Consider the following 26,631-nt stretch of genomic DNA (forward strand, 5'->3'; position numbering starts at 1 on the left):
GCTTTCCTTAAGATTCATAAGATTTCCTTAGACTTTTCCTGACTTTTTACTTCACTTTTCAAGTACCTTCTTACAGTTAGAGAGATTGTTACATGTGGAGGCGGATTGCAGGGTGGGGGCCGCTGTCTCTGATGTACTATCAAAGAGAAGAGTTCGGTGCATCTGACTACGCAACTGCCTTAGATAGTAATGCCACAAACTCTAGATTCTTTTGAATCATGATTTTTATTGATGCAGTAGCAATTCGGCGTCACTTCAGCGAGACGTATACCTCATATTCAAACAAAAATAAACACAATGAAATGAAATACACCAATTGTATCATTTGACAAGATACAAGAAGCCAGCAACTGTTTCAAGCCTCGCAGAAGTGGAAGGCCATGCGCAGACTTCAGTTTTGCTGAACCTTGCTGATCAGGTCATCGTACCTCTGTGTCAGCCGGCAGTTCTCTTCGGTCTAAGAGAAAGAAAGTGAGGCAGAATCAAGTCTGGCACTTCACCAAAGCAATCTTGCAACGGTTGATGTTATGTGGTGGATTTGCGGGCTTGTACACAACCACACGCAAGAGGCTCAAGGCACTACTGGAATATTTTTGGTTCGGAAACGATTGGAAGCCCGAATCTCTGGCAAATTTTTCCACACGTTTCCCAGACTTTCCGGTTGTTTGTGAAAGTCGCACGCGCTTTTATGTCCTTAATATCAATGTCATACATGTGAACATCCCGGGGCCGTTACACCCATCGGCAGACGCTTGACAAAAATTCAAATACTATAAGGCACTGTCCAAGTCTGCATTCACCTCAGCACTGTACGATCACCAGCTTGGGAGTGGTCACTCAGGCTGTGGTGGTGCCACTGACCATACATCACTGAAAGCCAGCAGCAAAAGGAAGCAAGGCTCCCATAGGGTCTAATATAGCATGTTCAATATACTGCACCGGTGGGGACTGGTGCGCCCTAATGCAGCACCCATACTTCGATAAACTGTTCCGGTGCGCACAGGATGTCTACGATTAACGAGGTGCACCCGCTCGGTACTCGGCCGAGTTGCCCCCGATGCGCACAGACGAAATCCCTAGGAGCATTACGACAGGCGACAGCAGCGTACATTATGACATCCATACGTAATTATGTGCTACTTGCAATAGGAGTGTCCTTTCATCTAATCGAACAGCGATGAAGACGAACTTTTCGGGACAATTCATGAGAATAAGTGGGAAGGAACAACCTTGCAGGGATCATTATCACAAAAGGACACTCACAATTCATTAGCTACTTTAGCTGCGCCTTCACCGTTGTTAGTCGGATCATTTTTTTACGTCTACAACGACGTCTGCTGCGTTCATATTTGCGTTGGCATCACATATTGCTACGCAGGACTAGGGTTCGCTACACGCTAGTCGAAATGGCAGAGCAAAAATTTCACGCGAACCACCAGGTGCCTCTTTACGAATATCGCTATCGTGCAGGTGTCTCTTCGATATCGCCCTTGCTCTGGACGCCACCATTGTGGAGCACTCTGCTGGTTCCGGGACAACCCTGGTGCAATTTTACCGAAGATGGTCCTTGCTTTATGATGAACTTTGCTTCATGCGCCTTATCGCGGTAATGTTCTTGAGGATTACTTGTTTCTAGGTGATATAGTTTAGTTTTCCTTGCCTCAGAATCCTCGGTAATGTTTTATGTAAGGTGCAAAAAATGCTGGGTCAAGTAAAAAAAGAAAAACTTTATTTCAGTAAGAAGATGAAGCAAAAAAAAAAAAGACCAGATTAGCACTATGAGCCGTTCCAATTGTTAGTAACTTTATAGTAGTATAGTATAGTAAGTCAGGTGACACAGTTCTGGAGTCTGAATAAAGAATATGGGTACCTCCTGCTCCAGACGTTTCTCCAGTCTGATTATCTTCATCTCAGCCTTTTTCAACTGACCTTTCAGCACGGTGTTTTCCGCATTCATTGTTTTTCTGGAACCCTCGATTTTTGTGCCCCGTGTCCTGTATAGTCACAGAAATACAGCATGAAAGATTTTTTTCTTATTTAATGAGACAAAATTCTCTCCCTTTTGTACCTGATCCTCGCTTCCAATGGAAATGAAATAAAAGGCACACACACATGCAATCGTGACACACTACTGTTCTTTGGTCACTACCATGTACCCTCGAAGATCATTAAATGTTGCGACCAAAGCAGGAAGTAGTCTGCTGCTCGGCATATGAGAAGTAACACTACGACAGAAACCGTGACAGTAAAAAAATACTACAATCTCTCGCTCTACCGCGAGGTTCCTGCTCCTCCTCACATAAAAAAAATTGCAGGTTATAAAAGAATAGGGTTCCTGATCACAACAAGCAATAATCTGTCACTATAATGCAGTTTCGAGCTTCTAGTATTGCGTGAATTGAGACACATTCATTGGAGGGCACTCGCTGTCATGTAGTATCGCTGTTTTGTAGTATTTACTCATTTATTTTGCCATACGGTAATGGTCAGTTAGGTCGTTACGTAACGCAGAGGCCATAACGTGACATAACTAAATGAAAGCAAGTGAGGTACCAACATGTAAGATTGGGGTGAATTAGGGGTTTCATAAGCAGAAATGCCGAGATAAAGCAGTTTTACATTCCCGAAGGTCTGAGTATGGCATATGTATAGGCTCGCTGGTGAACAAACTCAGTGATGCGCAAAACCAGCGTCGTGTGTTTGTCCTGGACCTCTATTTGTGGCCAAGTCTCGCGCTTTTCATGTTGAACACCATGCTAAAGTCACAGCCTGATAGCCTTGAAGGGCCTGACGGTCTGAATTGTTACGTATGTATAGTACGGTAAGCAATGCAATCGTCCGCAAATAATCTCATGCGGAATGATGAACCAGCACATAGGTAATTTACACAAAATGAGGAACTGGAGACGCTTTATGAACGAACCTTGTAATAGAGATCTGCAAGCAGGGTTGTTTGGATTTAATCCACATGGATATCCTGTGGATTTTTTAAAAATTTTATCCACGCAATTTTATCCGGATTTTTGAGAGATTTTCCCCAGAGACGTATGTGAAAGACAATCTGAATTCAACGTCACACGGAAAGCTCACGGTATATTTTCTTGTAGTGTAGTAAACTAATGTTGCGCGTACCTGGGCTTTTGCAAAATTTGCAAACCCCAGCCGTTTTGGAATGGGGGGGGATATGTTTATTAAAGATAAAGAAAGTGGGGAAGGTCAGACAGGAATGTGGATTAGTAATCTGCAAAGGGTCGAGGGGGACAATATAATGTTTGAGTTTCTCCTCCGATAGTCTCTAGTATTTACATGTGGCACTGAGAAAAAAGGGTGGCGTCACGACTGCCGAAGGAAGTAAATGACTTGTCCCAAGGAACACTCCCTTTCGGAGTAAAAGTTACACACCCTACGGGGAGTAACATGCTACTCCATTTGTGGGGTGTAACCGTGACACCCATTGCAGTAGCTGTACCAACACCACCAAGGGGGGTGAGGCCGGCACCCGCAGATGTCCTGACGACCTCCTTCGGTATGGCCCAAACGGAGCTCTCTTAATACGGGGTAAGGCATGAACACGAGACATCATTACGGTATAAACACTGCCTCCGCTGTGGTAGCACACTATGTGAAACAATGGTGTCGTCACAACTCACTTTGTCGTCAACGGTCCTCACAAATGGATCGTCTCGGAGAACTCCCCCTTATGGAGTAAAACTTAACCCTCCAGAAGGGAGTTCCACTTTACTCCATTTCCCAGGAGTAACCATAACACCAGTTACAGGCATGCTGACACCATGAAACGGATTTATGCCAGTGCCTCTGCAGCTGCTTTGGAATCTGTGAAATTCGTGATTTCGAAATATCTGTGTATCCGCTTATAAGCAACTCTCCATAGTACATACTCGATGGGGATGGGAAAAGTTGTGCATAAAAGAGGAAGTGAAGTGTTATGAGAACGTACAAAACGTAGGGGGTGTGATATCGCCACCTAAGAAATTCGGGAGTCCCACGGAACAACTCACTAGAAGAGAAAACATCCGTGCTTCCCTCAGTAACCTTCATTGGGAAATACTCTCGAACACGGTAACTCCGGGATAAGTATTCGACGTAATTAGTGTGTCAGAAGGTCACATTTCACGATGTGCTCTCACGTAACAGTTAGAACTTCAACAACTGAGAGCCTTAGTGCAAAACCATGAAATATATAACGGAAATGATGCAATATATGGATGGCTCCGCTGTAGTGCACAAGTTTATAACTCGAATGTCACTGTACGAGGAGGAACGTGACTTCACACATCACTTGTCTATTAAAATCTATCATTATCATCTATTAAAATTTGGCCAGCAAGAGGGAGTACCTATTTGCCGTGTACCTACCTATTACCTACCGTGATATGGAGTTACATGGTCAATGCAGGAAGAAAGAGGGATTAAGCGACTGTCTGGGGGAGTGGAGATGGAGTAAATGTGGGTAGTTACTCCCCTGTTACTCCTTTTTCTGAGAGTGCAGCAGTGACACTACCCTATGGATCCCCATTAATGCTGTGAAATGGAATAGCAGTAATGCCCACTACAGGAGTTGATAAAATGCCTTATGGGGATGTAACTGTCATGACATGCAGAGCTTCTGGCTTACGTTACGGCAATGTTTGCGGACTGGCTTCTGCAAATTTCCCTCATTACATCTGTGTTCATTTACAAATTAAACTGATATCAGGCCAAAGGGCTAATTAATTGCTCTTAATGGAATTTGCTACCTAGAGAGACTGTCTTCTATCAACATCAGCTGACAGGGTGCCAACTACCCATTTTGCCCTGCAGGTTATCTCACGTAATCTCTGTAGCAGATATTATTGCCCACTGCGAGATGACAAACTTCAGAATGATGAACAAATACCCGTCCAGCTTCTGGCATACGTTTCGGCAATATTTGCGGAGTGGTTTCTGGTAATTCCCACATTACATCTGAGTTCATTTACAAACTAAACTCATATCAGGCCAAATGACTAGTTCATTGCTGATATAAGGCCCCACCCTCACCCCAGACAGGGCTTGCTGCCCCTGAAAAAAATAATAGCGGAGCCCCCTGGAAAACTTCAAGCAAAGTGTCTCCGCAATCACAGGGAGCGGTAAGCATTGTCTGGACGGAATACGCAGTTTTGAGTCGGAGTACAGGGGAGTGGGAATGTAGTGCATGGGAGTGACTTCGAAGTGGGGAGGGTAACAGGAACAAAATGGAGTAGCCAACTTATAGGGGGAGTAAGAATTCTGGGCGACGGACTAAATTTCGAATGTGGTGATGATGATGATGATGATGATTCAGGTTTCCTTGGCGTATAACCAACGAAGGCCTTGGAATGTGGGGAGTAACAAAAATTAAATGGAGGAACTTATGGGGAAGGGGGGAGTAAAAGTGAGCAGTTACTCCCCCGTTGGATGTGTCGTGTCTAGGAATTAAGATACTATTTGTCGGCACTTTGTGAAGTAATCAAAAAATTGTTATGCACAAGTTAACGTTCACATAGGCATTTGCAAGCGAACACTTCTTTGTTTGATGTGGTCATGGCAAAACGTGCTCATACGACGTTATCTCTGACCCTGATGTTTGCAAAACTCTGACTGTATGTCAAAGGTATACGTGAACAATACATATTTTGAAAGCCATTTGCGTATACACGCGTATATCTGACACCTTCTCTTGACTTCTCATGTGCAACTATTTAACATGACATATGCTGTGCGGCGAACATCTGAATTCTGCAAGAGATGCTCTGGCAAAGTGAAGTATTAGTTCTCTGCACCGCTCTTCGTATTTACATACAACTTCCCTCGGCTGTCAGTCTGTGACGTCACGTCGTCCGCACAATAGTGAGACACTCCTTATTTTTTTCATTCTTCTTGCGGTTGTATTTCGCGTCACCCACCCCGCGCATGAGGCAGGGCTGTTTACCTTTGCTCACGCGCCCCTGTAGAACATTCGCGGCACTTAATCAAAGTGCTCTGGTGATCTGACTTTAACACATGCCACGGAGCTCGGAGACATCGGCGCCGTAACCTTATGTACTCAGGAAATGCGCGCTTCCTATGGGCATATTTTGTATGACATTTGCAGAATGTAGCATGTTCATGCCAGGCAGCAGAAAAAAAAAGAAGAAAACAAAAACATATGTATGTTCAATGTGTCCTCGAAGCTCCTTTAAAATGACCACAAAAGGGAAAAAAAGGAATAGTTCATACGCTCCAGTGGATTCCTCAACTTTGGTCTTGAGTCTGCTCAGCATCTCGTTCCTTCTCTCCACCATTGTCTGAACTTCTGTCAATTGGTTGTTCATAAGAGATTCATTCTGTTGAAGCAAAGACGGGGAGACTTCTAGCAATAACGCAACACGTAGGGCAGATCCAAAATTGGCATCTATGCAGGGATGTTCAAAAGCAATACCTCCTTCATTTTGCCAATTGCATCCTTCGCGCGCTCATATCTGCTGTGAAGTTCCAGAAAAGCGGCTTCGACTTCTTTCAGGTCTTCCACCAGCTGAAATTTGAAGCAAACGCGAATCAGGAAGACACCACAATTACACTTTTTATTTCCTATTTGAACTGGCAAACTAGTATTGTTCACTTCTAAACTCCGGTCGGGTTACTTATGCAACCCTATAGTTCCCCACAAACTCTCAGAAGCCGAGAGAATGGGAATGTCCTGCACCTGACATCTGTGAGTGACGAGAGTACAAAAGAGCGTGTTGGTTAAGTGGATACACAATAAAGGAACGTGGAGACGATACGGACGGACAACACAGCTTCAACTGCAACTAAGATTTAGCCTCCCCCCCCCCCCCAAATCATTTGACGTACAGGATCAGTGAGATGTGGCTACATTACTCGTGACCTCTTCAATGTGAAATGGTTCTATGAACTCTCTACCAATGCGGAAGCCCTGTATCGTGCGAAATGTAATCTTCGTGATGAGCAGGGAACTGTTGTTACAGGTGGTATAATGTTCTTTAAACGGATATGACGAATCTCCGGATCATAGCCTACAGGACCGCTGCCATAATCTATCATCAAGACATCGCCCATTTGTCCTGTGTACTGCTCCCCAGAAGGAAGGAATACTGCGTAGATGACATAGTGGGAGCACTCAAAAGCACTCATAGTGGGAGCACTTTGAAAAGTGGTTTTGAGCCTTCGCTTTTTAACAGCGTGGACATTTCTTTCCTGGCCAACTGGATGATTTTATGTGTAATGCACCAACTCACCGGCATTGATCCGATGGACATGTGGATATCGTGGTCTACACTGCCCTCTGGAAGAACCCACGCCTGGTGTGTTACAGTTCCTGGATGTTCAACTTCACATCCTCCCTTCCGGTCTAAGCTCCACTCCAGCAGCACTCCAGGAATCCGCTCCTTTATTTTCCCAGTAATCACACGAAGATTGTAAAAAATCGTTAAATCCGCGTTACCCCCTCCCTCCTGCCCGCATTTCGTCTTGTCAGGTGCCACCTTACAAACTGAGCGTCTTTCTGCCGCTGGTTACACGGTTGATCTCGTGAAATGAACTGCCTGTCGCTATCTTCTACAGCACCGACATCCGCAGCCACCACAACAACAGCGTAAAAGAGTGGCGATACCGCACGCACATTCTGTGTCGCACCATATTAACAGGGAAGAGCCAGTTCTGTCAAGTCCTCTTCTCGTGGTCATTGAATTTGTCCCAAATGATGCCAGCACAAGCCCAAGAAGAAACCGCAGATCTGCCTGACAAGACACAGTAATGCTCTCGTATCCTAGTCCCGTTATGTCATCTACGCGATCCGACTCCCATATAGTGAGCAGTAATATGGGACAAAGTGGACGATGTGTTAATGAAATGTTATTGCAGTACTCCTGTAAGCTACGATCCGGCGACTCTTCATATCCGCTGACGAAACACTGCACCACCAGTAACAACCGGCTCCTCACGAAGACTACGATTCCCAAGATGCACGGCTCCCGCTTTGGCACAGTGGTGATAAGATCATTTACATTGAAAGGCCACGAACAAATCAACGCCAGTCAGTACTTAGCATGTTCGGGAATAAAGTCAACTTTGTGTCCTCGGATTTGGGGGCTAACTCAAGACGGGGGTTGTGAATAACTAGATAACTACTTAGTTACAGTTGAACGTTGTCCTTTTGTTGTCCATCCGTGTCTTCCATGTCCATCCGTGTCTCTAGGAGCAGAGATAGGGTGCAAGCAAACTTTATCGTGAAGGAAAGCCGAGGGGCACTGATGAGCTGTGTGTGTGTTTCCTCTCGGTTTTTCTCCATGACCAGGCTTCTACACCCTCCTAAGGTGGAATTCTTCCAATCTTTCATCGTCACGTAAAGTGTTGTGCTACAAGTAAACCCTTGACTACTTATTCGAACACTGGCATGCTGTTATACAGTGTAGATGTTATTTCTGGTGTTCTCGCTGGAAGGAGAATTATCACCCACCTCGTCCCTTTCCATGGTGAGCTTAGCCACATCAGATGTTAGGCGCTCTCGCTCCTTCGCAGCATCGTCACATCTCCTGGTCATTTCTTTCACGGCATTAAACATCCGGTGAGCGACTCTGTCTTGCATCTCCAGGCGTTGCCGCATTTCTGTTTGGTTTTCCAAACCCTGTTGGGCTTTCTTGAGTAGCCGTTCTCGAAACATCTGTTCCTGCAACTTCAGTGAGTGACACATCTCCTCCTCAGAAAACATTCGTTCCTGGAAGAAAATAAATGTAGAAGACAATTCACTAACAATACACTTTTTCTGGTACTGAAGTGCGGTACATGCGTATTCACATGTTCAGATACAATGAGTTGCGTGCCAGTCACTGCCTGCTCAGCCTGTACTACCGTTTCACCGCCAGAGGGACTGACCACCGATATGTGTAGGAGAAACACAATCTTCGCTACATATCTAGCACACTGTCTGTGTGCTGTGCTCAACACCCAGCACACTGTCTCTTACAGCACTACAGTTGTGGTCATCTCCATGACAAAGTTTAGCAGATGGCAACGATGGCAAGTTTGAGGAGAAACTTACTACGCAGGGACGGACGACAAAACAAGAGAAATGCACTAGGACAGAGTCAAGATCAAACGACACGTAAGTTAGCATGCAGTTCGGATAATACTAGAGATAGGAAGAACCCGGAATCCGAGTTCGAATTCAAAGAAGGTTCTGCGAATCCACGAATCTTAGAAATCATTTTCTAAGAAATAGTTTTAACAAAAAAAGTTATTGAAAGTGTTTTCAAGCAAAATTTGACATCTTTGTTTAATGAAAGACAAAGAATTAAATTTAATGAAAGTTCAGTTTCAGGAGAGAACAAAATCATGTACCTCTCAAAGAAAATTTATTTAACATGTTGTTCACCTCCTACAAGAGATACAGGGTGTTACCCTATGAAAGCTTACCCACGCCAGCATGCCGTGCCCGCCAATTACTCAATGCAGGTGGTACGATGTGCTGCCTACGTATAAAACTCACAAGTACATTTCATCATAGTAAATATCGAAGTGATTGAGCACCGCAAGTTAGAGCGCAAAACGTGAAGTTCACGTAGTCAAAACAGCAAAGATGGCGGTGTTGTGAATCACAGTTGTGACACGGTTCCCCAGACGGCGACTGTTGTTTCACTGTTTTCAGTAAGCAGACGACATCCCTTCTGGGTGTCGTCTGCTAATTACGTCGGCATTTTCGTTCCTCACGTTGCTCACTTCGGGAGCAAAATACGACAGTTACACGAAAGCGAAATGAAAACTGCAGTCCCGTCCAGCTGGCAGGGTATGCGACACATCGCCGTCTTGGGAGCAGCATGTCAACTGCTCTTCCCAACGCCACCATTTTGACTACGGGAATTGCACGTTTTGCGTTATAACTTCGTGTTGCGGCTCTCAATCGCTTCGAAATTTGCCAAGACTAAATGTCCTTATGAGCTTTATCTGAAGACCATCTGCCACCTGCATTGAGTAATCAGCGAGTACAGCGTGCCTGCACGGGTAGACTTTTATAGGGTAACACCCTGTACATAAGATCTCGAGTCTGTATTCTTCCCATAGAACAAATATAGGCTCAAAAGCAAAACCATGTTACCTTTTAACTTTGTAATGTAAGATTTCCTCCCAGAATTCTTTTAGTCCAGAGCAATGTAAAAAAAAAGCGCCACGACAAGTTAACACAGCTGAAAGTTTTAAATTAATTGGGCCGCTCCCGCCGCTAAATTAGGCTTTCGGCGGACTCTGGGTCTCCCAATCTTGGAAACACAACGAAGAAACATGGTTCGTGTATTTGAAAGGTTCGATTCGCCATTTTGGACACTGGGACTCGGATGAACGAATTCCCGAATCCCTGCTTAGGAGGATTCGTGGGCTCGTTTGGCCCATCCCTATAGATAATACTAGTCCAAGGCGGCAAAGGTTCCTGCAGGTCTGGTCCTGCACAGGTAGGGAACACATAAAGGACGACGACAGTTGGCGGCTCTTGTTCTGTCCTCCGTCCCTGTGCTGTAAGTTGCTCCTCAAACTTAAGGAGATGTTGCCATCTGATCCTACACAACAGCTTGCTTACCTCCTGTTCCGTTCTACAAAAACATTGGCGCACATATGTTCTTACTTTTCTGGGTAGAATTTTTTTCGTTGTCATGCAGGACTGTCAATAGTTCGGTAGTTAATGAGCAAACAGACAGTTAATAAGCAAAACCAACAGTAGTCCAAGACGCAGCAGAGAGGGAGTTCCACTTCGCTCCATTCCCCAGGAGTAACCAGGACACCAGTTAAGGGCGTCAAGCTGATACCATGAAACGGGTTTATGTCATTACCTCTGCAGCTGTCTGGAATATCTGTGTATTCGCTTGTGTGCAATTCGATGCTAGTTCATGCTCGATGGGGATGGGAAAAGTTTGCGTGCAATAGTGATGAGGGATGAGAATGAGAATGAGGGATGCGAATCGCTGAATCCAGTTACGGGATCGCAATGGCTTTTTTTTTCTTTTTACGTACAGCTATTCGCAGGATTCCGTATAGAAACGTATCCACTTGCATATACGTCATGTTACCACAAATTGTCATACAGTGCGCTTTTCCTGACATTCCCGCGGAACATTCAAGAGGAAGAAAACACACGAAAAAGAAAAAAAAAGACTGCTCACCGGGCAAAAGTTTTGCTGCGTATTATATTGAGTTTTCGCATCGTGCAAAAATATCGACTTTGCGTTAGAACGCGTCTCTTCTCGTCCGCTACGTCGCAGATATTCGATTAAAAAACACTGGTAACACTGTGCAGCTCGTCTTTTTTTGTGTGTGCTGTGAAGCTTTGTTTAAGTTTGACTCATTTTCCGTGAAGCACCCGGTGTACTATAGAAAGGCTGCAAAAAGCAATGACGTTTTTCGCATCTTTCGCTGGAGTATTCTGGGGACTGGTGAGTTTTGCTCTTCTTCCCTTATCCACAGTAGCTCGTGTGTCCTGGTCTGGAGCATCCCAAACTAATTTTCTCAGAAGGCTGGCTCAGTCCTTTCTTCTCACTTTCACAGCACACGTATTCACGAAGGTTAAAACAACAAAAAAGAAATTCTGCAATGCTTTGTGTGGCCTTATTATAACGTCTTTGGCATGTGTCGTAGCGGATGAGGTTGGTTCTGTTTCGGGTTGCAAATGGCATTTTTAAAGGAGGGCCGCTTGAAACCAAAAGTCGGTAAGACATCGTTCTTTCCTTTTTAGTCGTACGACCGCGTATTCGTTGTACAGAAAGCGGAAATTCATTACCGCTAAATCGCGGGATTTCGGGACAAGAAATTGCCCCCAAATCTCGGAATTTCAAGATCCCGAGGATCCGAACCCTACTCAGAAGGTCTCCTGTCATGACATGTTCTCACGTAGGGGCGATAACTTCCAACAACAGAGAGTCTTAATGCAAAAGCGTACAATATATCACAAAAATAATGCCACAAATGTATGACTGCGCAAGTTTATAACTCGAGAGTGACCGTACCGGAGAGTCATGTCACACATCCCTTGTTCATTAAATTTGAATGGGAAGAGGAAGTAGCGTAAGGTGGGGCAAGATGAGACAAATTTGCAATTAAATATGGAATTTTTATTTTTCATGTTTAAAAAAACACATGGGCACATTATCAGAGGTCTAGAGCTTCAGATCTGTAAATCACAACGGACGCACCCGGTTCTAAAATACACACAGAACACAAGAAATTAGAAAAGGCAGATTATCTCGGCAAGACGAGACACGGCATGGTAACGAAATATACAAATTAGTTTTTGCAATCCAAGCACCGACACAGCTCCCTTGAGCCCCTGGCCCAGGTGATCTGCAATCAAACCACACAGAACCCGGTGCTATTTTGCTTCACCATCCCTTCAAACAAGGCACCGCCAACACAAAAATTTGCGAGGAAATACTAGGCAATATGCAATAAAATATCAGTTTATCGGACTTATCATTTTTTAAATTACATTAAATTTAAATTGCATTAATTTAAATTGTCGTGTCTTGCCCTGTGCATTTCATCGGATTCATTAATTTTTCTGTTAAATACTGAGCAACAAAGAATGTCAATATTTTGCGTATATCGAGACGAATGAATAAAGAAATAGGATATGAACTTACATTGATCAAATAGTCATCCGAAACGCTGCTGCACAGATTACAAGAAAAAGAACTACAGAAAATCGCGCCTTTTTTGCGAGTCTTTACATTCGAGGCAGAAGTATCAGGTTTTTTTTTCTCTCTTTCTCTTCAGCACAAACATAAATCCGGATAGCACTCATGCGCAATGACGCGGACATGCAGTGCCACCTATGAGTAAAGTTACAAGTGCATGGATCGACGCGGTAAGAGTGGGAGTTAGTCCCCGTTTACTCTTCTTCTCAGAGTGTGGGGTAGCGCGGTAATCTCATGATTACGACATAAAATAAAAGTAAAAATTATGCCTCAAACTTGCGATCATTACCACTGTGAGTTATTAAACATTCTTGGCTGCTCAAGCCGCGTACAGCTTGACTGACTTAGGCCCTGCTTCAATAACGCCGGTTAACACTTGAACCGAGATTAGACTTCCTGAAGCTTGGCGTTACTTGCCGACCTTGCTTGCAAACGCGGGACATGGAGATTTTCCGTGAAACAAGGTCACATGAAGCCGTTGGTGACACAGGGTTGACGATTAATACCTAAGTTTAGGAAAGCCTAATCTGGGTCCAAGTGTTAACTGGCCTTAGGGAAACCGTGCCTCAGCACACCGGTTGCAATAAGTTAGAAAGCAGATTCGTTGCGCGGATTCGAGTTCAAACACTAAATTTTTTGCTGAATCCTGCTTACATTCTCTGTGAAACTGTGGTTGGTTGGGACGGTCTGCCTAGACAGGTAGCCAATACAACTCATCATCATACATGCACAAGACACGTATTGGATAACATGTAAACACCTTGTATATTATTTACTCGTTCTCTTGCCTTCGACATGCCACCTAATGTTCCCATGTTCTCGACAGTATTATCCAGTCTTGACACTATTATCCCACACCCCACTAAATAAATAAATAAAGATACGCGGATGCTAATCTTCCAGCATGTCATCGTGTGCATTTGTCGTTTTTGTCACTTTCAACGTTAAGCAAGCTGGAGCTTCCTGGTCTGTGCTTAGCTATGCACACCACAAGAAACAATGCAGAAACTCACGTGGTCCAGTGCTGAAGGTTTCACGTCGTGGCCTGTGGGAGCAGCGGGGTCGCCATCACCGAATGGGCCTTTATTCCACAGCATTATATTGCCGTCAGTGTCAGCAAAATCAATTCGTTGTTGGGAATATGTGCTGGGTAAATGTGCTGCAGCTTCTTCTCCAGCATGTGAATGTCCACTCCTCGGAATGTCTCTTGAGTCACGTGACTGAAAGGTAAAATTGTTGCTGAAACGTCAGACTTCGTTCTTTTAAATGTGACAAGCACTCACAAGAAGACAAATGAGAGATGTCGAGAAGACCGAGCTGCACTCTAAATCCGATGTCTGTTGTGTACCTCTCGTGTATACCTCTCCAAAGAAGCGGGGACCCGTGGGATGAGGTATACAAGCGTTACACCGAAGCGAACAACGTTAAACAGCGGTTACACAACCGTTCCGGAACGATGAAGCTTCATGAGGTACACAGCAGGAACAGCACGCTGTACCGTATCAACACGACTTGGGCCTCATACCTTGAGGTATCCCAAACCGCATAAACCCACGTCACTTATACTTCTTAATTTTACACATTCTAATTTTTGTGGATATGGCAAGTGTGAATAAAATGATGTTTCGTTGCCCACGCAAGGAACGCATGATGAGTGTTTGGGCTATCATTCGTTATTGCAGAAAGACTCACGTTTTAGCTATGTGAGCTGTATCCAGGATGTTTTAGTTAAATCCCCGGGATAAATACTTCGCGAACGGGTGCACCAATCGAAAAAGTTTCTTTTTTACAAGTACCTCTCCGATACCACCTACAAGCATAGCAAGCAAGCAATAGTGATTTTCGTGAAAAACATAACTTATAAAGCTGGCCGTCTAGGCATTCAAATGGGAAAGGACCCAGGAACGACAACGAACAGCTTTAATGCAGAATGACTGTTATATTAAAAAAGCGCAAATCTTCCTCTTCTTCAAAACAGTGGTGCGCAGCTTATCCGTCTGGCATGGAATGGCACGGCGGGCTGCGTATACAGTCAACCCTTGATTTATGAACACCCTCGGTTCCCCAAAATATCGTTCATAAATCGAGGGATTCATAACTCGAAAATTCCGTTAAGTGAGTACTATCGAGCAAATGGAACAGTATTTCAGTGGTGGGATTGTGTTTATAATGCAATATGTTGTGTAAATTTGCTTTCAACCATGTCTGGTGCTGTTAGCGCATTCACACTCTGATTATTATTCAATACTAAATTGTTTAATTTTGCTTTGGACCATGCCTTGCGCTGTGTCAATCATAGAAAATAGAGATGTCAGGACATTCGCAGTCGACAGGTCTTGGATTTGCTCCGGGATTTTTAGCTTCCGTTTATTTATCTTAGCCGCCACCCTATTGATGAGTTGAGGTCACGAACACTTGGTTGACCCTTGTGCGGCCACGGAAAACCCGTTTGTTGTTCGGATTTCCAGGGGTTAAGAACCGAGGGTGCAATACCTGGAAAAAGTTTTGTCCGTCATTCATAAGACCACGGATTAATCCCTTTGAAGGTTTCTGTTGACCTTGGAACGATCCTTTCATAAACTGAGGGCAAAAACGCTGAACAACTCCTAGTTGGTTCCCAGAAATTATATTCATTATTCGAATTTCGAGATTCATAAAACGAGGGAAAAATGCATGTAAAAAGTTTGGTTCCTCGTGCTCGTGTTCATAAAGCGAGGGAATTCATAAATCGAAGGTTCATAAATCGAGGGTTGACTGTATCCGTAACCTAACCAGCAGCACGCATGGAGCGCCTATACGTGCCCTGATCGGCTGCTGCGCCGCAGACGACCCATCAAAACCTGGAGCGTATGCTACGCCCATGCTCGTCAGGTGTTGACGCCGTTGTCTTGACAGCGAAGCGCGCAGATTGAACTGGTTTGAAAAAGACTGGTTTGTAATGCGACGAGCGCGCGCGCATTGGAAAAACGCAAGTAAAGGCAGGCGAGCTGGTGGACGAAATCCATCCAGTAATAACGATAATAATTATAATAATAAATATAATGATAATTAGGAGTAGATTTACGCGTAAGACGATCCATCGAAGAAAAAGCTTGGATAAACACAACATAGGACTTTTATTGCAGAATGGATTTCGTCTCAACAAGCGAGTTGTGGCAAAAACTATTGCGTCAAAAACGTTATCTGTTGTATACCGTTAAAGCATGGTTTCGTATATATATTAGTCAAGCATCGCAGTTTTTGAATGACAGAATGGGGCAGCATAGGAATTCCACTCTCTTATCATATACGAAACCATAAGTGTGATCCCATCTGGAGTGAAACTGTTGTTTTAAACAGGCTATTCTCCAAAAGCAAACGCTTGCTACGAGAAGCCTTGGCAATTCAAGCTTTGGGAAACGGCACATGTGTTAGCGAGTCGTCGGTTGTAAACCACCCAACCTTGAAGCGGTGTTATGATATGCGCTGTGACATATCCCTTCTCAGTGGTCCTTGCCCCCTTTACCCCCACTATACTGTAAAAATGCTGTGCTTTGCTGGTTTGAGCTCTGGTGTGTTTGTTTATTCGATCCTCCGCGTCGCCCAAGATCAGGCTTTTTCTTCGATACGTTCACATCCCGCGCTTGTTTGAGGTCTATATAGGTTCTGCTTCCGTCTGCACATTACGCCTTGCTGTGATGATGGAAGAATATATTATTGTCAAAGATGTAGAGGCGCCAACAACTTCGTTGGAGATTCTTAGAGGAAATCTGCTGAACGAAGAGGACGTAGAGAAATGGATCAAGCAGTACTGTTCATCAACGAACACGTCGTGGATTGTTGATGCTGTGCGTAGCAACTGCGAAAGGTAAATGCTACATGCCGTATATATATATTTTTCCCCCGCAGATTATATGTAATAATAATAAATAATATATAATAAATAATATATGTATATAATGAGGGGGGAAAGCCATTAAAGAAACAAGTAAATGACACTAGTCATTTACTTAATGGCTTTTGTTTTCTCATTAGAATTCACTGGCTTGCACTGTGGCATTCAGGAGTGCTCAGTCACCCTCCCAGGGGTATATCGCTCGCTGAGCGACCCCTGGTTTGCCAATTCTGAACGATGCGCAGCTACCCAGAGCTGACGAGCCGCAAACACGGCGAAACACGTGTCCTCTGGTGCTGTCGCATCGTTCCATGAGTATATACATATATGTATATATATACAGGGTGTCCACGCTAAGTGTGAACAGATTTTTTAAAAATATATATAACACTTTTTCCAAGATGAAATCAATTGCAATATAGCATATGCTGAAGGGCATTCCCTAGCAGAGCATTAGCAAAGTCTAAAGGCAATGTCTTAACTTTCATTAATTAACTTTTTAATTATAACAGCTACAAAGTTGTCCCAATGAGAACATCTGTTCCTTTCGGTCACCTGATATCATAGCCGTTTTCAGAACAAAAATCCGTTCGATAGATCGCGCGCAAAAAATTCGTGAAGGAACGCCATTTTTTTCTTTATTTTGTTCATTGCGCTTCTTAGAAGACGCGTATTTCCTTCATCCCCAACGGGAGAGGGGGAAGGAGCACAGTGCCGCCTCTGTAAGTGTAACTGTAAGAGGAGACTATAGTTGGTCCGAAATGAAAAACGAATAACCTTGGCTGAATTGCATGCATATACATAGCCGCGCAGCAATCTCTGAGCGCGACTGTTACTTCGCAACCGCGAATAATAATAATAATAATAAATGCACGCGATTTCTGTGGCCCTGTGCGCACCGTGCTTCAAAGGTCCAGCAATTTTCAAGGTGTTGAAAGCTAATGTCACTGGGGCCAACGGCGAAGCCAGGGGGAACCACCTGGAATGGTACCTTTGGTAGTGCATTTAGGAGAGGGAAACTAGGGTAAATCCTCCTCCCCCATGAAGTCCCTATAGAGAACCCTTTCCTAAATATTTTTCTGGCTACGCCGGTGAGGCTACATAATGTTCGGCACAAATCGCTTGAGAGTTTATTATGCAAAACTCCTGGAAACTGCAGCTCAGGTATGGTACCTTGCTATGGTATTTTGCTATGGTAGCTTGGAAAACGTTTCAATACTCAAATTCTGCCACGGACATCACAGAACAACAACCTACTGATTGTACAAAATACGATAAAAGAAGTGCAAAGCCAAAGCGACTAATTATTCAAAATGAGAAAAATATTTTTGTGATTAACTATATCACAGCTCTGAGCATAAGTATACCTGCATGGCACGATACCTTACTCAGTGAAGCTAACTGAAAGTATTCATTTTCATAGTGAGACTAGGCTAGACAAGAATTCATAGATTGCAATAACAACAGAAATGCTATAGACTAGAATTCAATTACGATTACAACTTGTTGTAAAATGTGCATCTTTCCAAATAGGATGGGTGTTTCACAAGGTTTGGCGCTGTCAACACCATGGACGCAACAAGCGGTCATCAAGTAGTCAGCGTGTGACAGGTTGTACAGCAAAACTAGACGTGAAGATAAAAAAGTCTAACAGAAACACCAAGAGGTATGAAAAGTTTTTACGGAGAGATATGTTTCTTCCTGCTCGACTCGACTCGACTCGACTCGAGGCACAACCACAGTACGCAAAGTGCGGATGCCCTGAGACGACTTCGTAGCACCCCAGAAGCAAAGGCAACATTCCTGGGTAGGTACGATTAAGAATCTAAACTAAATCTTTCATGCTAGTTGGGGAAAAACACATATAGGAATTGTACTAAGACATATGTAGTATACTGCAACATGAACGAAAAGAATTCCAGCATCTGAAAGAAATGCACTGCATAACCTAGCTCTGCATTACATGATGTTAATAACATGCACAGTTACAGACATATACATGCAAATAATGTGGACGTAACTTTTGTTCGTCATGTTTTAAAGCAGTGCACATTTAATAATAAGCAAAATTTTAGAAAATGTATTTGCTGTATCTTGTGTTTGTCGGACTTGGGCCCAGTTTTCTCAAACACAATTAACAAATCTGAGGGTAGTAATCCTTCAGCCTCCGCTTCTCCAAGGGTCGTTATTGTCACTGAAATATTCATCACGTCACCAACCAACATTCGTAAAAAAAAAAAGGAATTGGGTGTTAACTCATGTTTTAGCAACCCTTCATCTCGGTTCAAAGCTACCCAACGTTGGTGAAACCGGGCCTTGGTCATGTAAATATGTAGCAAAATCATCTTTTAACAGAGTTCATTAGCAGTTGCAGATGAGAAGGAATGCTGACACCTCTTTTTGTATCAGAACTGTGACATAACCATGGTAGTAACTGTGGTGAATGCTCTGCTCTTACAAAGAAACAATAGTTAATGACGTGCCTTTGCATCAGCCATGAGGCATGTCCATGTTCTTGCTCTCTTTCAGAATACTTCAATGAAGGCATGACGGCAGCCAATGCCAAGAGGCTGCATGAGTCTAAGCTTGCAGTTGAAGTTAATGGTGCTGAACTACTAGCAAATGCAGCCATCAATCCAACGACTAGAACTGTCAGCCATTGGTATGAGACATGGAGGAAATATCAATATGGAGAAAGAGAAGCAACCTTCGATCCTATCTTGAAATTGAAGGAGAAGAGCTCCAGGTAGAAGGAGCTAGGTACGTAACCACGAAATGCTATTCAGACATTACAATGCAACCCTGTAACTCTGTTTCTGTCGCATCTGAACTATGCCTCCTAGACTGGGGTACAACCACCTCCGGCAATAAGAACAATATCTCTTGGTTATAAAACAGGTCCTACGCGCTCCAGGAAGTGAGAATAATGCACATTGCACGACAGAGCTATTGCTGAAATTTGACATTACCTTTACGTTATATGACAAGGTTTTGTTCATTATCGTCAGTTAAAATTAATTAATAAGGTTACTTTAATTCATGTATTAAAGTAACCTCATGTTATATAAGCCATGTTAAACGTCACCTCATTCCTCCTTTCATAGGCATTTTAAATATCACAGAAGCCATTTTAACAAAACACCTACTGTTAGGACAAAAAGTAGGTTTTAGCATACCATGGTAAAATGTGTTGAAATAGAATTGCAGGTTGCGTTGACTACATAGGAGCAGAAGATCAGCGAACATTGGGGAACAAACTACAGCACAAAACAAAAACCCCCTATCATGTAAACCCTCAAGATGCGCGTAAAAGCTTCAAAATCAAAACCTTTGTTATTTGCAACTTCTATTTACACATAACATTTTATATTTGGTGTTTCATTTGAGATTTTTTAATTCTGCTTTTTTTTCTCTTCTGGGTGACAATAACCTGCTGTATGAAGGGAAGTGTAGACGAGAGCTGCCGACATTTCGAATAGAGACTGTTGTTCTTCTAGGCACCGCCCTCATCATTGCCCAGAAGAACAACACTCTGTTCGAAGTATCGGCGGTTCTCGTCCTGAGGCATTTCCCTTCATACTTCTTTACCAGTTTGCTGGATTTTCTAACAATCATTTGCTGTGTTCTACAGGCATCGCATTAGAATGCAGCCAGTCTAAGGACAGCAGCTTGTGGGCCATCCTCATTGTTACACCACTAATGAGGAGACTGCAGGGCCCCCTGACTGCAGCAGAGGTTATTTTCATCATGTGATTCAGCACACAGCACAGTCACAGTCTTCCTTTATGGAACAAAAGCTGGTGCAGTGCCTATAGCTGTGACTTCCTATTTTTCTGTCGCGGTGTCTCAGCGTTGTTCCACCGTCAACGGTGGCTTGAAAAACACATTCAAACAAGGAATGTGGGCTGCATATAACGTATGTATGACGAGTACAACATATGAAATGGGGCCATACGTTTAGTGGGTTGCATGTGGTTTCCCAATCCCTGTAACAATAACTATGTACACGAGAGAACTGATCTTCTGAGGCTGGAACAACATAGAAAGGACAAATACATGCAAAGCCTCAAAATGCCTAAGAAATTATCATGAAATTTTCATCGTTAATTCTTAGGCATTTTGAGGCTTTGTATCTATTTGTCCTTTCTATGTTGTTCCAGCCTCAGAACATCAGTTCTCTCAAGTTCAACAGTTTCCGCTTGCGTCGATCCCGTCGTATGATTGTGGTTATGAGTGTGAAAAATGTAAGAGTGAAAGGGGTATGAGTGAGAGAGTGGTTGGTTTGTCCCTTCAGATGACGCACCCTTGGAAGTTGCTGGGGAGGTGTGTTAGCTTAGCTTAATTGGTAGAGCCCTGGACCGGCAACCCCGAAGATGTCCCGAGTCCTACAGCTGGCTAACCTTTTCTGTGACTTCCATTTTTCATCAATAACTATGTGTTTATTATCTTGCTTGCTGTGTGGATCACTCATTTTTTACTTCCCTGTTTGTGGACACTGAATGCATTTTTACCTGACTTCAGTGTGCTTGCAAGTGTATATTCAAAGCGAAGTGAATTATTTGAATATTGGAGAAAACACTTCAGGTTTTGCACTATCTATTTCTGTAATACCTTGGGACTCTAGTCATACAATTATGAAGATCTACTCCGACATGTTGGTCTCGTTCCCCTTTCAACTCAGTGCGACATTACCGATTCATTCTCAAATTGACTGCCCACAGTTGCTAGGATCTCTGCATTGTGCTATTTCACGTGTGTCCTCACGGAAGCATCCTACATTTTTTTACCCGAATGTATCTAAGGAGGACTATCTCGCGAGGAAAGACCCTCATAAACTCGCTGTCATGTGATATTTTTTCTGTATACCTTCCTGTTGTATGCAAAGAGGTTGTAAGTTTTTCATTTGTGAAGTTCACCCATTTTGCTTGTGCAGATTTCTTTTCCTGACGTCCTGCAGTTTTTCTGATCAGTATTGCGTAAAATTTGTGATATTTTACTCATATTTAGTCCTAGTTGCGCATATAGGTAATGTGCAATGTGTTATTCAAGACATCCACTTTAGATATAAGCAATCCACCAATATTATTGTATATATGTTCTGTGACCTATGTGTGTATTACGTAAGCTGCGAGTGCATTCTCCGTTTCCTGGGTACCTGTCGTCTTCAGCATTATGAAAAACTTTGAGAACGTTTGCCAACACCAAGGCCCTTGTGTCTGTTCTTATGCACATAATAAAAAGTGTTATTATTTGTTATCTACTACCTGATTCTAAATTCATTTGACAAATCATTGCAGGAATTTTGATAGACTTTATCTGTTGTGTATATCCTAACTGGTCCAATTTTTCTGTTTGGTGGTTCTAATTTGCTTTTTATTGACGGGCAGTCTATTCCTCTTGCTCCAATGATAACTAGTCTAGACATTGTCTGTTCTGTTTTATTTTTGCATCAGTAGGTGAAAGTTATTTGGCACAAAGTGATTCTGACCACAAAATTGGGAAACAATGGATGAAGAGCTATTTCAACCATGTGACACCCTTCAGGTGCAATAAGACTTCCAATAGCTCACAGCACCGAGAGAAATTGTTCAATTTGTGTGAAATACATCTTAAATAAAGGAGGTTAAGTTAGTTCTGTCCAAAGCGGAGGGCGGCAACAGCACGTGACTTACGCACTGTGCTATAGCACAGGACGCTCGTTATAGGCCTGCTTTGGAACAAATTGAAAAGTATCGCATTATCTTGTCAATAAGATGACGCCCAAGGGAAAGAGCACCACAAACACAAATAGGCATGACAGATAACACAGACAGGCGAAATTGCATCAGATTGAAGCTTCACAACGGCGCAAGTAAACTGCACCCATCTACCAACACACAACAAGAAAGCGAACACATGTGACAGCGGTGTGAACGCGGTAACATCGTAATAGCGGCAGCTCACCATACCCACAATCAACCAAAACAAAGCACACGTGTAGAGCACCATGGCGCTTTGACGAAGTATACACACACGACCAGAACACATAGACAGCTGGTAATTGCAGAAGATTGAATCTTCACAGCGGTGCTAAGCGGTACAAGTAAACACCCATCGGCCAACACACCAACAAGAAAGCGGACATATGCCAGAGCTGTGTCAACGCGATAATAGGTCGATAATATGCCGTGACAACCGCTACTGAAAGCGTTGTATAGGTCACAATCTGCGATGACAACCGAACCAGAACCAAAACACAAGCGTATAGCGCCATGGCGCTTTGGCCACACTTTTTGGCCACAGTTTCTTTGGCCACGCAGTTACTCGCTGTGCAACAAGCACCAGGTTTTGATGGGTCGCCTGCGCTGCAGCAGCCAATCAGGGTACGTGTAGGCGCCCCATGCGCCGGCAGGCTCCAGGGTCACGCTGCATACATCAAACGGACGCTCAAGCTTCGTACAGAGAGAAACTGCAGAAATAGGGCTCGAAACCTGAGATGGATACTCAAAAAGTGAACACACGTAGGACGCTGGAACGAAAGACATGGAAACCAGTGCCGTGTATGCCAAAGGGAGTCTGGCCCTTAAAAGGAGCCTAAAAAAGAGGCTCGACTTGTCAATCAAATTGAGCGTTTTTCATTGGCTGCTGTTTTCTATACGCGCCGCCATGACACCAAAATTTTCCCGAAAATGGCGGCGTAGCTTGGAACGGCGAAGCGAGAATTTCATGACCAATTTCTTTCATAAATTACGTCAATGTTATTTCGCAAGTGTATATTCTGTTGCAATTATCTTGCAACTCACCTTTAAATTACGCTCCAGTGTCGATGTTTACCTGAAAATAACAGGTTTCGTCGTCCTTGTTAGGCCTAGTAACGACAGCAACCACAGGCAAATAGCAAGAAACACGCTAAGGATTGCCAAAAATTTGCATTTTATGACATACTTTTATTCATGTATCCTTTGCCCAATCTTGATTGAATCATGTTATGTTTTATAGTTAAAATACGTATAATACCGGCAGTCTGTTCCAACTTGCGGTTCTACCGGCCAATCAGTTCTGCTAGCATACACTTCTGCTTCTGCTACTTCTGCCCTCCTGCGTCTTCCCCACATGCCCCTGTCCATCCAGATGGCGCCGTTAAAAGTGGACGCAAAATCCATTATATTGCTTGATCGTCATGGAATATCCTATTCAATTCAATCCAATCGAGTTTCCCGAAAATGTTGGCACCCAGTGAATAGAGGTGATTTATACCTTGGATAGCCTGGGATTAATAGCAAACTGTATTCTCCCTCATGATTGGCCAGAGAGCTCAAAAAGTGGCTGGAGCACCAGGTATAGGCAGGTCCCATTAATGGCCAGACTCCCTTTGGCATACACGGCTCTGATGGAAACGAAGCCGCTGCGCCTCCTCACGTGCATTTGTTTTCAGCCAGTAGCAGGCGACATTCGCGAGGGCGCCACATCCCAGGAAAATTGTCTATTTGCAGTCCCCAAAACGACGTTGCTCGCACTTTTTTAAGTTATTACCAAAGCAGGAGTAAATCCGGCATGCGCTTTCGATTCCTGTCAGAAAAAAACAAACAAAAAAAAAACAAAAAACGACAGCTTTGAATTCGCAAATTTCGGAGTTCAGTTGGGAAAATTCAGTTTCTCACGTAATAGGATCAAAAAGTCACGGGAAAATGTCGATAAACAGCGTTGACCCTATAATGTTCAGACAAATAGTTTTTTTATACGATTTCCTGTTTCCATGTTACGTGAAACGCCATCTATACAGTTAAGGACAGTTTCTTGGATTTGCATTTCGTTGGCCCAAAAGTTGCAGGTTAGGTCCTAGTACCATTATCTGATTTCGGCTCAGCTACTTCTCTCATTTCGTGAGAGATTGCTCAAGACACTCATGCAAATTTTCAAGTGGCACAGCAGCACAAGTAATAAGAGTGTCCAGATGTCAACTTTTAATGAAACTGGATATGAAGAATCAGAAGCGAATGTAGGAAGGCAGAAAAAACAGCGACGCGGTGACCAACTTGTAAAGGGAGGAGGCTCAAGACTAGAGGCGCCAATATTTCGAAAACAGGCTTCTTATAGGCCAAGAATATTGGTCTATATACACACAAATCGTGGTAAATGGCATGAGGACGGGAGAAGGTAATGAGCAACACTGTAGTGTTATTCGCGGTGAAGCTTTTTCCGGTGTTGATAAGCGTGTAATGGTACATCCTGGTACATGTCCAATTTGGGAGAGAGTATCATGTAATACATACGACGTCGAACTTTTTTGAGGTACCGATATTGACAGGAATTTTGAGGATGGACGAGACGCACTGATTGATCCCTGGTTTGACCAATTTATTGCGCAACAATTCCAACTTCACGAAACAGAAGCATACATGCACTGAGAGAACCTGGCACTGGGACCTCTTTGGGTATAAATTTTATGCTTTCTGGAAAGGTGTACATAGTCTATACCCTTGTTAAGGTATCGAAATGATACCTCTTGGGTACACAAAGTAGAGCTAGGAAGGAGGCCAGTTTGCAACAATTTTTTGTAGAGGGAATTGAAAAGTCACCTTTAGAGGGGAAAGGCAACAAAAAAAAAAAAACTTGACGGACATATACACTTACTACAAACACACGCAAACGCGTATTCACAACATGGCGCGAACTGGAGAGCAAATTAACGATGAAAGATGGAAGTCACTGAAAACGTTAGCAAGCTGTACGTAGGACTCGAACCCACACCTTCTGGATGTATTTGTCCTTTCTATGTTGTTCCAGCCTTAGAACATCAGTTCTCTGGCATGTGGAGAGCAAAGCTCGTGCACATTATGCTGACTATATTCCCCATGTAAAACTAAATATGGAAATGAGGAGCAAGATCGCTCCATGACTTTGGCGGTGGGGGCGCATTGGCAAGTGTGTTTCGAGAGATACATTCACAGGTCAAGAAACACCGATATGCTGCTGGCGACTTGGAAAATTGTGGAGCACCCTGTGTGACCCTTGACAGGCGGCTCAACGGGTGAGGACCGCTAGATTTATTTATTGCAAGCACAGATTTTACCCAGCCGTGAACACTGTGGATTCAAATACTACTGTACTGATGTTCGCGAACTGATTTGGTGGTGAGCGGACGCACCTCAGCTGCTCTCCGGAATCGACGCCCCTTTCCACGCCGAGCGGCTTCGCCTGCTTCGTCGTCGGGATTTTCGTGTGTGTGTGCCTCGCTTCCTAGGTCTGCGGACGGAAAATTTAACTCCTGGAATTCGGCTTAGCGCAGTAAGTTAATCTTCTTTCATTTATTTTTTCTTTTCGTTTGTTTTTCTTAGCATTTTGAGGCACACACCAAGGGGCTGTTTGTTTCCGAGTTAGGGTTAGTGTGGAGCAGCTGGGGTGAGTAACCGCCCGCTACGCAATTTTTTCTTTTCTTGGTTGTAAAGTGTACTTTATGGTTATTTTTCGGGGGTAGAAGGGTTTTGAGTTTTTCTTCTAGTGGCGCGTGAGGTTTTTCAAGTATTATAGCATTGTGAGAATTTGCGGTTTTTGCATATGCGTGGATAGATGTATTTCACGTTGTAGGGAGTATTTTTAACTGTTCGGCTAAGTCAATTGGGTGTGAAAGTAGCGTTGAGCACTTGTTTTCTCTTCGAGTACCTCTTTTTGGGTATCTTTGTATAACACATGGCTAGTCTACGGTTAGGACTAGCAAAAGTTGTGTCATAACATTCGGTTTCTAGACGGTGCATTCACTTTCCTTGTCGTTTTAACTTTATTAGTATTTTTGGGGGGTAGGGGGGGGGGGCTTCAGTTTTGTCGTGTATTTTTCTTTCTTTTTTTTGTGCGCATAAACTGTATTCAGTCGGTCGTAAGTTTTTTGCAATATATAGTTCAGCTAAAACTATGAGATTCGTGTGTGGCTCTGTAGCTTTACTGTAATAAGTGCAGTATGAGTTATAAGGAAGATAGTAATGATGACAAGCCTTTTGCGCCAGCGAATAGCTTGTTAAGGTCACCCGTTAAATCGGAAGATGGGAAAGGTAAAGCACAAAAGAGGTTGTCACATGCAGGTGCATCTCA

At 43.5% G+C, this 26,631-nt stretch overlaps 1 protein-coding gene across 1 annotated transcript in view; it reads right to left on the reverse strand.

The window, feature by feature from the left end:
- Positions 1-210: 210 nt before the first annotated feature.
- Positions 211-26,631, reverse strand: part of LOC135400876 (ankyrin repeat domain-containing protein 26-like) — a 37,064-nt gene continuing 10,643 nt past the window's right edge. Inside the window, exons 4-9 of the mRNA XM_064632845.1 lie at positions 13,706-13,912; positions 8,477-8,734; positions 6,440-6,532; positions 6,238-6,344; positions 1,871-1,994; positions 211-457 (exon numbers count right to left, since the gene is read on the reverse strand). Of these exons, the coding sequence (XP_064488915.1) occupies positions 392-457; positions 1,871-1,994; positions 6,238-6,344; positions 6,440-6,532; positions 8,477-8,734; positions 13,706-13,912 (855 nt within the window). The 3' untranslated portion in view covers positions 211-391. The remainder of the gene's footprint in view (positions 458-1,870; positions 1,995-6,237; positions 6,345-6,439; positions 6,533-8,476; positions 8,735-13,705; positions 13,913-26,631) is intronic.

This window comes from Ornithodoros turicata, chromosome 1 (assembly GCF_037126465.1).
Source record: "Ornithodoros turicata isolate Travis chromosome 1, ASM3712646v1, whole genome shotgun sequence".
NCBI classification, from domain to species: domain Eukaryota; kingdom Metazoa; phylum Arthropoda; class Arachnida; order Ixodida; family Argasidae; genus Ornithodoros; species Ornithodoros turicata.